At 44.0% G+C, this 15,166-nt stretch overlaps 1 protein-coding gene and 1 pseudogene across 1 annotated transcript; one reads left to right on the forward strand and one right to left on the reverse strand.

Annotated features, from left to right (window-relative positions):
- Positions 1 to 1,412: 1,412 nt before the first annotated feature.
- On the reverse strand, positions 1,413 to 10,555 carry LOC110547023 (translational activator of cytochrome c oxidase 1). Its single transcript, XM_021634268.2, has 5 exons — positions 10,017 to 10,555; positions 6,887 to 6,993; positions 5,097 to 5,224; positions 2,428 to 2,605; positions 1,413 to 2,077 (listed from the first exon to the last, which is right to left on the reverse strand). Exons 1-5 carry the CDS (start codon positions 10,285 to 10,287, stop codon positions 1,877 to 1,879), a joined length of 885 nt encoding a protein of 294 aa, XP_021489943.1. The 5' UTR covers positions 10,288 to 10,555; the 3' UTR covers positions 1,413 to 1,876.
- A 529-nt stretch (positions 10,556 to 11,084) lies between these two features.
- Positions 11,085 to 11,673, forward strand: LOC110547033 (large ribosomal subunit protein eL22-like; annotated as a pseudogene).
- Positions 11,674 to 15,166: the final 3,493 nt, after the last annotated feature.

Here is a 15,166-nt window from a genome sequence, read left to right on the forward strand (position 1 = left end):
TCCACCTTGTTTGAGACAGGGTCTCTTACTTTGCTGCTCTGAACGTCAGGCTAGTGATTCACAAGCTTCAGGGGAGCCTCCTGTCCTAGCCTCTCACCTTCCTACAGGATCACTGGGGTTAGATACACACAGCTGTATCCAGCTTTTACATGGCTTCTGCAGATTTGAACTCAGGTCCTCACATCTGTGTGGCAGACACTTTATTCACAACCCTTGTTCTATTTTATAGGTTTGTTGCTAAAACTGAAATAAGACGGCAGTGTCCTGTCAATTACAAAGCAGCTTGTCGACATTGAGTTACCCCATTCTGATGATGTGCTATTAAGATACTTAGATGAGGGGCTGGAGAGAGGGCTCAGTGGTTAAGAGCACCGGCTGCTCTTCCAGAGGACCAGGGACCAAGTCCCAGCACCCACATGGCAGCTCACAAGTCTGTAACTCCAGTTCCAGAGAATCTGGCATACATGATACATGATACAAAACACCAAAGCATATAAAATAAAAATAAACAAATCTTTAAAACAAGAAAAAAGATACTGTGATGATTTATCCCAGCAGACCTAAAAAGCCCTGGCAAGTATATGACCTTTATATGAGGCAGAAGTGTATTTGCTTTGGTATGATCTTGGGTTGTTCCGTTGTTTATTTGTTTTGTTTCTCCCTAACCTTGGCTTGCCAGCTGTCTTTTCTCAGAAGCAGAAGTTGACTCTCTCAGCATCAGGTCTTTCCCACACTTTTTTATCTAAGGCTTCTTCAGAAAGAAGAGCTCAGAACTGGCTTGAACAACTTACAAACTGGATGACTTGGATTCAAGAGCTATTCCAGACCCATTCTGCTTGACATGCTACAGCACAGGCAGTCGATACTGCTAGACTTTCTAACTCTCTTTGGTTAAGAGCCAAAGGTACAAAAGGCCAGGCTCTGACTCAGCCCGCCATTCTTCCCTTTGCTCCTGTTTTCCCTCTAGTTAGCAGTGTTACTATTATTTGGCATCACAAGAAAAGGAGCTAACACTGGCCTTCTGAGGCCCTCCCGCTTTTAGTCCTAGGTTAGGATAAGCCTTTTAGGAGAGAAGCCCATCTGCTGATAGGTCCATTGTCATCAATATCAGAACACACAGGGGTTGGCCATCCTCCTGAGGAGGCCCTTTTCCCAGACGCCAGATTTCCTATGTCACTAAAGCCTTAAGCTCTCAGAAAAGGGAACAGAAACCACACGAGAAAAACAAAGATGAGGAACACAGCCCATCATACCCTGGGATGGCCTCATGGGAACATCCCCATGTCTTCCCTTTAAGGGCCTACATCTCAGAATAAGCATCAGCTGAACTGGCTGATCTCTGGAAAAGCACAACTCCTGTAAAGAAATACTACCTGCTTGGGTGAGTGAAATGCTAGGTCATTCAACCAGCGTTCAACCGCAGAGAGAAGCCATGTTTCTATTGCAAAAAAGAATGAAAAGGAAAAAAAAATACAATCTTAGTATTAAAGTAGAGAAGTAAACATGTGTGGGCTTGAACTTTAGTGCAGAGGTTCAAAAGCTGGACACACACAACAACTCAAGAGTCACAACAGCAATGCACATCCAAGAGTCGCTACTACTGTTATTACTGAAGATCAATTTCTACTCTGCAGTACCACAGGACACTCTCTTCACACGGGCCAGTCACCTGAGATCAAAGTCAGACCAGCTGGCTGGTGCCACCTTTATCCCAGATGGCCCTGTGACACCAACAGTGCTAAGGGTCCCTTTTCCTTAAGGCTGTTAGCCACTGCACCGGGTCTCCAATAGGCTCCTCCCACCTGTTTCAGTCTCTGAGGTTGCTGCAGAAGCTTGTGCTGGCCCAGGAAAGAGCCGGGAGATGCGTCTAGTGTGGTCATTCTATATTGTCATAGACATGAATCACGTCCTCGTAGTTGCTGAGAGCCTGGATGAGGCGAGCAGCCTGCTCCAGGTCAGGTTCAGCCAGCTGCACCGTCGAGTTGGGGATGAACTCCAGCGAACAGGACACTGAACACAGGCCCAGGGAATCAAGTGTTTTCCTCACTTGATGCACAGAAGAAGCATCACAAATAAACTAGGGATAAAAGAAAGTCAGGAGGTGAGAAGCCAGAAGTGATACCACAAAGCCAGAAAGAGAACTTTGCAAAATCCTGGGTGGGGAAAACTTTTACTATATTATCATTGGTCTTAAGCTCACAGTTTCTAATGCTCAGACTCCTTACCAACTCTCAGGAATAGTCCTATCATTCAGTGTTCATATAATAACACTGCAATTTGTGAGTTCTTTGCTTACTGTATCCCGACACACAGGAAAGCGTCTATCAGGGACCCCTTGGAAGCCCACCAAACACAAAGGCTTCAGGTCATCAGCTTGGAAGCAAGTACCTTTACTTGCTGAGCCATCCCACCGGCCCCCAGACTCACTTTAAACAGGTTCTTTTCTTCTTCAGCTTCAGCTTCCTTCACATCCTCAGCTCCTGCTTCGATTGCCAGTTCCAGGGCACGTTCCAGGTTCACAGCTTTCTTCTCTCTATCCTCTGCTCCAACCACAACCACTCCTTTTTTATCGAAAAAATGACGGGCTCCTTCAGCCATCATTCCCCTGACAGAAAGGGAACAGGCAAGGATGCAGGGATGATTTTTAGAAGCTCAGTCTCTACAAGCTGCTGCACTCTAACACTGTCCCTTACCCATTAGGCCCCTGAAGTACCCAGAGACACCCAGCAACTCTGTTCATGAAGAAGATGCAGCTAATGCTAGGTAAGACAACCATCCAAGAGCACCTCATAGCAATGGAAAACACAGATTAACATACCTTTAGGCAGTAATCTTTTGAGACAACAATTGTAACAGGTAAATAAAAGTTCCTTGTATATATGGCCCTCAACTTGGTTGGTAAGAAAACCCAACATGATTGAAGAATAAATGTTACAGAAGCAGAGGACATCTGACAAAAACATCACAGAGGACAGCAGACATCCGACAGAAAGCTGCCGAGGAGAAATTCGCCTGGGATCATTTCTAGAGGAAGATTCAGTTCTTTAAGTTCTGCTGGACACTCAGAGAGACTCGGAGACCTCAGAGCAGCAGGAGCCTCAAGATCAGAGCAGGGAACGATGCAGGAGCCTCTGAGACAGTGAAACACAGCAATGAAAGACTATGGGTTGCATCAAAGTTGATAAAAATCCGATCTGAATAAGAGAAGCCTCCAGATGAAAGGCTCGGCTCAAGTAGGTGATGCAGAAAGACAGCAGTGCAGACGATGCAGAAAGCAGATCCCCCTGCATGGGGACAGCTTAATCAGACAGATGAAGAGGGACAGGTAGTGCATCGGACTGGCAAACTGGAAAACCTTGATGCCGAAATGGACTGTTGCTGAAGGACAGATGATCAGGAATGCAATTATGAAGGATCATGGAATCAATGGCTGAGTGGATCTTCATGAGGACACCTGAACTGTTAAATTTGTGGGATTGAAAATTGTTTCTATTGTAAAAGTTAAACTGTATGATTTTTAGCTTAAACAGAAAGGGGAAAGTTGCAGAGGAATTTTAATTTAAACATGGCTTTTTTTTTTTTTTTTATAAAAGTAATCCTCTTTTAGTGTGTTTATTCAAACATAAGAAGACAGTTAGCCTTTTTTTTTTCTAACAACAAAAAGCCAAGGGAGAACTTGAAAATGTCTGCTCTGGCAAGAGATCATATCCAAAGACCTTCTAGATCTGGCTGGAATACAAACAAGCCTTTAATATAAAAGACAGAGGCAATCAGACCTGAGTTCAAAGCTAGTTGGTATAGAGCAAGTTTTAGGTAAAGAAAAGCATAGATCCAGGAGTAGGTGTACATGCCTTTATTCCCAACCAGTGAAGGTGAAGTTAGTTGTAGAAGGAAGCATCCATGTTTGAAAGTGATGTCTAATTGAGTGGCAGAAAAAGTGACGAATCAAAAGATTTGACAGAACAGGATCTTCTCAACTCTCATGAGAAAAGAGACGAAAGATTAGCTACTTAATGGGCAATGCAGACAGAGAGGAGGAAGTTTTACCAGGAGAGTTTTACAGAGACAGGTTGAATGAGAGAACAAGCTAGACACAGGTGAAGACAGAACGAACCAGAAAATGAGAAGGAGCAGAAGATTAGAACAAATTGCTGTAATTAGTTTGAGGCCAAGCAGAGCAATTCAGAGGCTGAGAGAAAAGCCAAATTAAGTCAGCTGGGAGAGGAGTTTGAGCCAGAACAGCTGAATTGAACCAGCCAGCTATGAGCTCAGAAGGAACAAGAAAGGGTGAGCTTATTAAGCAGTAAGTCTCAGAGGCTGACAACATTCTCGGCCTAGGTTAGATTGTATGAAGCCTAGAAGCTTCCAGGACTAGGCCTAGGTTAGCAGACAGAGGCAGTAAGCCTCCTAGACAACAATTGGACCAGAAGAATAAAAGTTCTTTTTACATCCCACCTTGTATTTTCTGCCCTCATCGGAGTCTGCAGGATACAACTTTACTCATTGTTTCCTGTTCCATTAAAATTCCTGTCCTGGTAGAATGTTTTAAGACTGGGACATTGTATAGCTACAGATGAATAATGGGGAAAAGATTTCACTTATACCTGATGACTCTATCTCTGGGATTCTATCTCATTAAGAAGACACTAAGAAAAAAATCAGGACTGTCTCTGACATGAACTGATTGGCCTGATCTTTGATCACCTCCCCCTGAGGGGGAGCAACCTTACCAGGCCACAGAGAAAGACAGTGCAGCTACTCCTGATGAGACCTGATAGACTAGGATCAGAAGAAAGGAGAGGAAGACCTCCCCTATCAGTGGACTTGGGGAGGGGCATGTGTGGGATTGGGATTGGGAAGATAAAAGGGAGGGGGCTACGGGGGGGGATTCAAAGTGAATAAAGTCTAATTAATAAAAATTAAAATTAAAAAATGGAAAAAAAAGAAAAAATCAGTTATTACACTGGATTCCACTAAGGAAGAAGTGTGTTTAGAGCTTGAATTACTGATGGGGACCAACAGCATTTGCATTGCATAGAATTGGAACCTAAGCGTCCTGTCTCCCTCCTCCCCCTTCTCCACACACACACACTCACCCATTCTTGTTCATGATATATTTAATGTCCATATGGCACTTGGAACCACTGTTGGATAACGCCTCGATGAGCAGAGAAGAGCCACCAGGGCCTCGACCCTCGTACAGCAAATAAATGTCTTTGTTTTTCTGCAATTAAAGAAAAAAATGAATGCATTGTCCTATTTCCTAATGTCCCAGTGCCCTTCCTGCCAGCACCAAACCACGGGCACTAAAAAGTGGCTCCCTGCATGACTTCTCAAGACATGAGCTTATTGTCTCTGTCTTCTGAGAGGGAGCCAGTGGCATCAGCCCCTGAGATCACTGGAGTATTATCCCCTCTAGAAGAGTATGTTTCCCTGCCCCTGAGCAGCTCTGCTTCCAGCCCTCTCAAAGCACCCACGTCTGCTGCACTCACTCCTACCCTTACTCATCTTCCTATACTCCATTCCATGTGAAACCTACTTACGGGTTCTCAATGCCCCCAGCGCTGGGCTGCTGAGTGCAGCTATAGAGATGTCTCATATGTAGAACTTGTCATGGGAGCCCCTGAATTCAGTACTGTAGCTAAAGTCAAGCAATCTCCAATTAGTTACAAATTTCCTCTGGGGTTTGGCTGCTTGGATTTGGATCTGATGTTTTTTTGTATCACCTAAAGCAAGTCACCAAACCTTTCTGTGCCTTAGTTTCCATTTTAGGTCACTTTCAGGAGTCAATTAGATCTTGCATGCAGAGTTTTTATTAAAGGACTTAGCTGCACCCAATAACTGCCTGCTATTATGACAATTATTCTGGAGAGGGATAAAACACCTCTGTAGACTCTGCACCTTGTGAGGCTGAGGAAGGAGGATCATGAGTTCCATGCAAGACTGGGCTACACAAAAAGATGCTGGTTGAAAATAAAGCAACAAAAACATAATTATTAACTCTTTAAATCCTTACCTGTTCCAGAAGAGGAAGCCCAGCATCTCTCCCACTCTCACCATTAATGTTGTCTCTCTTTTTACTGGCTTTTCTTATTATTATTATTTTAAGTATATATAGATTTATTTATTTATTTATTTTCTGTAGATGAGTGCTCTATCTGCATGTAGACCTGTATGCTAGAAGAGGGCATCAGATCCCAGTATAGATGGTTCTGAGCCACCATGTAGGTGCTGGGAGTTGAACTCAGGACCTCTGGAAGAGCAGACAGTGCTCTTAACCACTGAGCTATCTCTCCAGCCCATGGCCTTTCTTCTTTAGACATAAACATCTGACAAAAAGAACAAGCCCTTCTCCAATGTAAACTCAAGACTCTCCCCAATCTTACCTGTCCTCCCTGCCCTATCTTCTCCAAGCTTGACAGGGCAGCTCTACACTTTATGGGTCTCTATTCTGTTTACCTAGCCTACTCCCAGTCATGTTCCTCTAACTCAGCACTTCTCAACCTGTGGGTCACAATCTTCTTTGGGATGGAATGACCCTTTCACAGAGGTTGCCAAAGACCATTAGGAAACACAAATATTTTACATTACAATTCATCACAGTAGCAAAATTACAGTCATGAAGTAAAGATAAAAAATAATTTTATGGTCGGGGGTCACTACAACATGAGGAACTGTATTAAAGGGCCAAAGCATTAGGAGGGTTGAGAACCACTGCTCTGACCAAAGGCTAACGATAGAGAATTCCCAAAGGTCTCAGGGTTGAACATGTCAACCAGGTTCCTACCCTTCCCCCTGATAATTTAAGGTCTTTGTGGTGGCTTTCCAAACATAGGCCGTCTTGGGGGCTGTGGTCAACAGTAACAACGTGAAACTAAGGACACACCTCTGTTTTCAGTGCTGACTCAATGGTTGACTTGGGCATATGCTTGCTGCGACACACCTCTAAGATGTTGGCCAGGCTGCTGTTGTTCTCGGGGTTGGGGCCACCCTCTAAATAAGGAGAAAAGAATGATCAAAGACAGCCTCTCCGATCCCCAAACAACGGGAAATTCATCAGAACACTAATGTTAGTTAATGAAGACAGCTCAGTATGTAAAGTGCTTGCCTTGAAAGCAAAAGGACCTGAATTTGAACCTTAGATCCCACATATAAGAAAACAGCAGCACCAGTTCATACTTCAAGAACCAGGAGGCAAAAACGGATCCTGAGACTCACTGGCCAGCTGGCCTGTCTATTTGGTGAACTCTAGGCCAGTAAGAGCTCTGAATCAAAAAATAAAAAACAAAGCCAGAGAGATGGTGGCAAAAGTGCCTATGCACAAGCCCAGCAACCTGGGTCTATCCCTGGAATCTACACATAGGAGGATGGATAGAACCTGTTCCTGAAAGTTGTTCTTTGACTTCCACGCGCGCGCACACACACACACACACACACAGAAATAAGTAAGGTAGACAGTGGCTGAGGAACACCATCCAAGATTGTTCTCTATCTCCACACGCATGTACACACACAGAGAGAGAGACAGTGAGAGACAGACAAACAGAGAGCAAGAAAGAGAGAGAGAGGCAGGCAGCATATTTCCGCTAGATAAGCAGAGTGGTGCACACCTGTCACCTCAGCACTCTGGAGGCTTCGACAGGAGCCTGAACCTACATAATGAATTCTGGGTCAGTTTCAGTTAAGAGTGTGATTCTGGCCAGGCATGGTGGTGAACACCTTTAATCCCAGCACTCAGGAGACAGAGGCAGGTGGATTTCTGTGAGTTGGAGGCCAGCCTGCTCTACAAAGTAGGTTCCAGGACAGTCAGGGCTACACAGTGAAACCATGTCTCAAACAACAACAACAACAACAAAGAGTGAGATTCTGTCTCAAACAAACAAACAAACAAACAGAAAATACTTAATCTAGTGGTTCTATTGGAATAAGGAGGACTATTTTGTGAAAGAAGTTTTTTTGGTGGTGGGGAATACAGGAAATGGAGCCCAAGGCCTCATCTATGCAAAATGCTGTGCTTTAGCACTGAACCAAATACCCAGCCTGGAAAAAAGTTCCTGATTCACTCTATCTCAAGGGATAGTTATAATGTTATTGGGTTTCGTCAAACTCCCATTTTTGTCAGATGAAATGGGTGAATCCTAGCCAAGCATGGTGGTGCACACCTATAATCCCAGCATGGGGAGGCAGAGACAGGTGGATTTCTGTGAGTTCGAGGCCAGGCTGGTCTACAAAGCTAGTCTGGACAGCCAAGTCTACACAGAGAAACCCTGTCTCGAAAAACCAAAAAAAAAAAAAAAAAGAAAAGAAAAGAAAAAAAGAGAAAGAAATGGATGAATCCTAATATGCTTGCCTCACTCTATTAGTGAGTGCAGCATCACTGAAATGCTCACGTGGCATTGGATTCATGCTCTGCTCAGGTTCCAAGGATAGGGGCTATACTGGATCTTCTTTGTAGTATCCCCTCCTGGATCAAAATATGTTGAGGAAACAAAGAAAAGCATGGGGCAGGAATTGTGGGGGTAGGTTCACATTAGCATAATGCCTTTTGTATGCTGTAAGCCACCCCAAGGTAGGTATTGACCTTGCATTACAGAAAATTAAGATTCAGCAGTTAAGCCACTTGTGAAGGTCACTGAATCAACCTAGCCAATGACAGAATTCACATCTTCCTAACTCCAGATCCACATTTTCCACAGGAGTTTTTCCTCAGGCACTTTTACCAGTGCCTGACACGAAAATGAGAATCACGAAAATGGTTCCAAACTGTCCTTCCAAGAAAATGTCTTGTGAGTTCTGCTGTGGGAAAAGAAAGCAAGAAATGACTTGACTCAGCATGTTTGCCACAACCTTCAATGGTTGTAGAAGCAGCTGCAGAGGTCGCAGTTTGTTGCTTCAAGAAACTTCAGGGGCTGGAGAGATGACTCAGAGGTTGAGAGCACTGGTTACTCTTCCAGAGGTCCTGAGTTCAATTCCCAGCAACCACATGGTGGCTCACTAACATCTGTAATGAGATCTGGTGCCCTCTTCTGGTACATGCAGTCAGAACATTTTATACATCAATCTAAATAAAATAAAATATACTTAAAAACAAAACAAAAACAGAAAGAAACTTCAGGATGGATCGTGATCTTTAATCCCATCACTCAGGAGGCAGAGGCAGGCCTCTGTGAGTTCAAGGCCAGCCTGGTCTACAGAGTGAGTTCTAGGACAGCCAAAGCTACACACAGAGAAAACCTGTCTCAAACAAAAAAATAAAATAAAATGTGTCTGTGTTTGTCCACACAGATAATAAATGCAGTGCTTTGTGGAGGCTAAAAGAGGATGTTGGGTACTCTGGAACTGGAGTTTCAGGTGGTTGTTAGCTGTTTTATGGGTGCTGGGAACCAAAGACAGGTAGGTGCTCTTAACCGTTCAGCTGTCTCTCCAAGCCCTGATTTAACTCTTAAGGTTTATTTCTTTTTTTTCCTCTTCAGTCATTTTATTTGATTTTTGAAACTTTTAAGATTGATTCTTTGTGAACTTCACATCATCCTTCCATCCCTCCAGATTCACCTTCCCCCCCTTGCAACCTCCCCAGCTAAACAAAACACACAAACAAACAAACAAAAACTCGACGTAAAAGCTGTGGTCTGTCGTGGTATGTCACATAGTATCCTCTTTTGTCAAACAGCTTCACTTGCAAATGCTTTTTGCAACAGGTCACTGGTCTGGTTCAAGGCCTCTGGCTTCTGCCACACTTTCTTATGGTTTATTTCTATGAAGTACCTATCTAACTATAGACTTGAACGGAGCAAGTTCTAGCTTCCTAAGAGCAGTTCTTTGAAAGGTTTTGTTTAAAAGAAAATCAGGAATATCCAGCGAAAGTAGGTGCTTATGGGTAGGGTTATGGATAGGACAACGGTGGCAACTGAAAATGAAAAGAATCGGCCCTTAGTCCTGCTTGAGGAGGCAAGTGAAGCCTAAGGCACAAAAAGAGCCTCAATGATCAACAGTGGGGACTGTCAGGTTCTTCTCACCTTTAACTGCCAGGCGGATACTGAGAGCGAGTTTAGAGAAGATTCGACTCCTTTCCATGTCCTTGGGGCCCTTAATGTGCCGAACTTTGGACCATTTATTGTGTCCTGCGGAGGTCGCCGCGCTGACATGCAGTGTCCTGTGTGGAGCTGCAACGCAGCTGGGGTTCCTATGCTGGGAGGCGCACCAAGGACCCACGCGGAACCCGAGGCATCGCGCACGAAAGCAGCGAGCAGCTGTCTCTCTCAGGCTCGCGGCAGCCCAGGACATCATCTGCTTCCACAGGGGGGCTGCAAGGTGCAAAGAGGAGCGGCCAAAGTCAGCCTGTCTAGTCTGGTACCGCAACAAGCCAATCTGGATGTTCCGACTGCTTCTGAGAGTCTCCAGAAATTTAAAGACTCAGTCCACCTGAAGCTGTGCAGCTGAGTGACCCCGCGGCGGCCGGGCGTGGGGACCCTTAATGCTGCAGTACACTTCCTTTCCCTGGTCCATCGCGAAAACACGTCCCTCGCTCCTGCAAAGTCAGTTCCGCCACTTCACTATACTCGTTCAAACCTTGTCCCTGCTAGGAGTGACGCTGTCCTCAAGCTCGCTGTCGCTTGGAGAAGCCAGGTTTCATTCCATTAGAGATTCCTGTGACTGGTTTTCCTTCCTAACCCTGTGAGCAAGTCCAGAATAATAATTTTTTGTTGTTGAAAAAAATAACTATGTAGTTCAACCGGTTCGTTTTACAGGTAAAGAAACCGCCGCCAAGGTTGCGTATTATACAAAACACAACAGACAAAAAAGTGCCGGGCGTGGTAGACCATGTCTGTAATTCCAACACTTGGGAAGCGAAGGTTTGGAGACATAAGGACCATGTCTCAAAATTTAAAAAAAAGCAAACACTTTAATAAAAACAAGGAAAAAAAAAAGTACGTCATCAGCCAGAAAAGTGATTTCCCTAGTCATTTAAGACTTGCTGATATCTAGCTGGTGGTGGAGTGCGCATTTAATCCTAGCACTTGGGAGGTAGAAGCAGGCGAATCTCTGCGATTTAGAGGCCAGCCTGGTCTACAGAGCCAGTTCCAGGACAGCCAAGGCTACACAGAGAAACCCGTGGAAAAAAAAAAAAAAGAGAGAGAGAAGAAGAAAGAGACAGAGAGCGACTTGCCCTTTTTGCCTCCTCTGCCGCCATGACACCCGTGAAAAAGCTTGTGACGAAAGGAGTGGGGAAGCAAGTTTTGAAGTTCATCCTTAACTACACCCATCCTGTCGAAGATGGAATCATGGGAGCTGCCCATTTTGAGCAGTTCCTCCAGGAGAGAATCAAGGTGAATGGGAACGCTGGGAATCTTGGCGGAGGGGTTGTGACCGTCGAACGGAGCAAGAGCAAGATCACTGTCACTTCTGAGGTGACATCTTCCAAAAGGTATTTGAAGTATCTCACCAAAAATATTTGAAGAACAATCTTTGAGATTGGTTGCATATTGTCGCCAACAGCCAAGAGAGTTATGAATTGCGTTACTTCCGGATTAACTAGATGAAGAGGAGGAGGATGGAATGGTCTGGAATGTTTTGTATTAATTCATAAATAAAATTTAGGAACAACAAAAAAAGACATTCCGATTTAGATTTTTATTTCTGTAAAGGATGGCATTGCCTGTTTTGCCAACCAATACTGGAGAGTTGAAAACACAACATAAACCCCTAGATTTTGAATAAAATTGATATGTAAGTAGCAGCTGTAATTATGATTGGGGACAAGTCATATAAATCACCAGCTTTGGGAGAGAGGACAAAAGATAAGGTCAACCTTTGAGACAAATTTCTATCTTTGTTTTCCATCTTCAGTTTAAGCATTATGTCAAGTATTTTTTTAAATTTATGTAGTTGTTTTGCCTGCATATGTTTGTGCAATACTTGAGTGCATGGTGCCTGCAGTGATCAGGAGAGAACATCAAGATAGCCTGGAACTGGAGTTATAAATGGTTGTGAGCTGGCATGTGGGTGCTAGGACTTGAACCTTAGTTCTTTGGAGGAGGTGCCAATACCCTTAACTGCTGAGCTGTCTCTCCAGCCCCTTCCATCTGCTCTCTTGACTGAGAAACCCAGGGGGGAAAAAGGATACTATAAAAATATAAAGAAAAAACAAAGTAGTAGCTGCCTGAAACCCGGTGTAAAAGCCCCCCAGGGACCATTAAGTCTCAAGAGCTTAACACATTAGAAAAGCAGACAACATGAAGGCTCTCTACAGTTAGACTGGAGGGATTCAAACTGTGTTTCTGCCATTTACTAGTGCAGTCTTGAGCAAGTCCTTTATTTTATGTTTCCTTCCGCATACAATGGCCTTGAAAAAGCAGGATGGGGCAAGGGGCACAGGCACAGATTTTATATTATTACATAAGTATGTCCATGATTAATCTACTTGTCTTTCATTTTCACACCCTGCTGCCACATCCCTATGGGAGTGCATTATGTTAGCTGCTAACTCATCATCCTTCTGCTTTTGTCTTCCTAGTTCCAGAGTAGCTGGCAGCCAGTAAGCACAGCCTGAGCACCAGTTCTTTACCACTTTTGTTTCTTTTGAATGTCCTTCATTGTGAAGGACATGCTTCAATCCTTCTGGTTAATTCATGCGTCAAGACGCTCCTCATTTGGCTGGAGAGATGGCTCAGCATTAAGAGCACTTGCTGCTCTTGCAGAGGCCCTAGGTGTGATTCCCAGCACCAAACAGGGTGGCTCACAGCTTCTGGAACTCCAGTCCTAGGGGATTGGATGCCCTCTTCTACCTCCGCAGTTACTGCACACACGTGCTGCAGGCAAACACCCATTAAAAAAAATCTTTAAAGAGAACTTGAAGGAGGACTGTAAGGCTTCACAGAGGTGACAGCTGAACTGAGTCCTTATTTATATTTTATGTATGTGGGTGTCATACAAAGCTGAGCCATTTCTCCAGCCCCTCCTTCAGATTCTTTTTTTGTTTTGTTTAAGACAAGGTTTCTCTATTTGTTCTGTCCTGGAACTCCAGCTATAGATCAAACTCCCCTTTAACTCAGGGATTTGCTTACCTCTGTCATCCAAGTGCTGGGATTAAAGACATATACCGCCACCACTAGGTTTTCTTGAATTGATTATGTGTGTGCAACTTGTGGCAGTCAGTTCTCTCCTCCCATAATGTGTGTCCTGTGTGGTGGGTTCAAACTCAGGTTGTTAGGCTTTGTAGAAGGAGCCTTTATCTGCTAAGACAACTTGCTAGCCTGGCACTATAATTCTTATAAAATTATTCATGTCTACCACAGTAATTCCCCTATTGTAGTTGTTTTGTTCTTAAGTAAGCTTAATTGACATATTCTACATATAATACAGGGCACCAGTGTGAAGTGTACAATGAGTTTTAGTCTATTCACCATGTAGCCATCACCACAACTTAGATGTTTTTGTCACTCTAAAGGAAACTCACAACTCATTAGCAGTCTCTCTTCCCCTCAACTGTCACAGGTCTGGACACCAGATTTAGTTCTGCCTCTATGGGAATGCTTTTGTTGAACATTTCATATTAATGGAAGTAGGTGATAGTGATCTCTGTGAATGATTTCTTTAGCATGCATCCTCGTGTGGTGGTTTGAATGAGAATGGCCCCCATAGGTTCCTATGTTTGAATGCTTGGGACTCCATTAGTCGAACTGTTTGGGAAGGATTAGGTGGTGTGGCCTTGTTGGGAAAAGTACGTCAGTCACTAAGTGTGGACTTGGAGGTTCCAAAAGCCCACACTGTTCCAGGTGGCTCCCTGCCTTCGACTTGTGGATCAGAATGGATGTAGGCTCTTCATTAATGCTCCGGATCCTGCCTGCCTCTCTCCTGAGTGCTGGGAGTAAAGGAGTGTGCCACCACTGCCTAAGAACTGTTTTTATTTCTCTTGCATATATGCAATGAAGTGGAATTTCTGTCATTTCATAACCATGCTTAACCTTTCAAGGGACAGCCTAACTTAAAATAGTTTGCATCAATTTACATTTTCACCCATGTTAAAATAGCTCAATTTCTCCACATCTTCACGAAGTTATCTTTTTCTATATAGCTATAGTCATTCTATGGTGTCAAGTGTTGCCTTGTGGTGGGGTTGTTTTTGTTATTTTGACATTTTTGATACTTAATGGCTGAACCATCTCTCCAGCTCTTCTTGTTATATTGAGACAGGCTCTCCCTATGTATCTCTGGCTAGCCTGGAACTCACTGTATAGACCAGACTGACTTCAAACTCACAGATATCTGCCTGCTTTTGCCTTCAACATGCTGGAATTAAAGGTGTGTGCCACCATGCCCAATGTCCCGAAGTGGTTTTAATTTTATTTCCTGACTACCGAAGTAAGCATCTTTTCATGTATTTTTCATTTATATTATTACTGTTTTTGAGATAGAATCTCATGTAGCCCAGGATGGCCTCAAACTCACTGTTTGAGCTTGCTGAGATTGCCCCTGAACCCTTGATCTTCCTGCTTTAGCCATCTGGGTACTAGCATTCCATGTGTGAGCCATCCTGTCCAGCACACAAAATAATTTGTTTTTGTGTATGTCTTGCCTATATCTACGTATGCACCACATTCATGCCTGGTACCTGAAGAAGCCAGGAGAGAGTCATATCCACTGGAACTGAATTTACAGGTGGTTGTGAGCTGCCATGTGGGTGCTGGGACCCAAGCTCAGGTTCTCTGCAAAACCAGCAAGCTTTTAACTCCTGAGTCAACCTTCTCCCCCTTTTAAATGTGTGCACGTGCATGCATGCATTTATTTCCGGGTCTCTATGTGCAGGTAACCATGGAGACCGAGAGAGAGGGCACTGGATCCCTTGGAACTGGAATCAGTCAGTTGTAACCTACTTGATGCAGGTGCTGGGAACTCCCAGGGCTTGTCTTCTTTCTCCCCAGTGCCACAATGGTTTTTATAACTTAGAAATACAGCTTCTATTTCTCAAGACAGGGACTCTAGACCAGGTTGGCCTCAAACTTAGTGAAAAGATGACCTTGGGACCACAGGTGTGCACCACTATGCCCAGTCTTCTGTAGTGCTGAGGACTGAATTTAGGGCTTCATGCATGAAATACAAATGCTTTACCAACTGAGCTACACCCTTAGCCCAAGCTTATGTTATTTAGTAGCCAAGAACAATCACA

The sequence above is a fragment of the Meriones unguiculatus genome, chromosome 7 (genome assembly GCF_030254825.1).
Source record: "Meriones unguiculatus strain TT.TT164.6M chromosome 7, Bangor_MerUng_6.1, whole genome shotgun sequence".
In the NCBI taxonomy this organism is placed as follows: domain Eukaryota; kingdom Metazoa; phylum Chordata; class Mammalia; order Rodentia; family Muridae; genus Meriones; species Meriones unguiculatus.

Excerpts from the sequence above, each read along its gene's own strand:
- LOC110547023 (XM_021634268.2), bottom strand. The coding sequence starts at position 10,287 with ATGATGTCCTGGGCTGCCGCGAGCCTGAGAGAGACAGCTGCTCGCTGC. Across the intron at positions 5,225-6,886 it reads AGTCAGCACTGAAAACAGAG|AAAAACAAAGACATTTATTT; the intron begins GTGTGTCCTTAG and ends CTTTAATTGCAG. Across the intron at positions 2,078-2,427 it reads AAGAAAAGAACCTGTTTAAA|TTTATTTGTGATGCTTCTTC; the intron begins GTGAGTCTGGGG and ends TTTTATCCCTAG.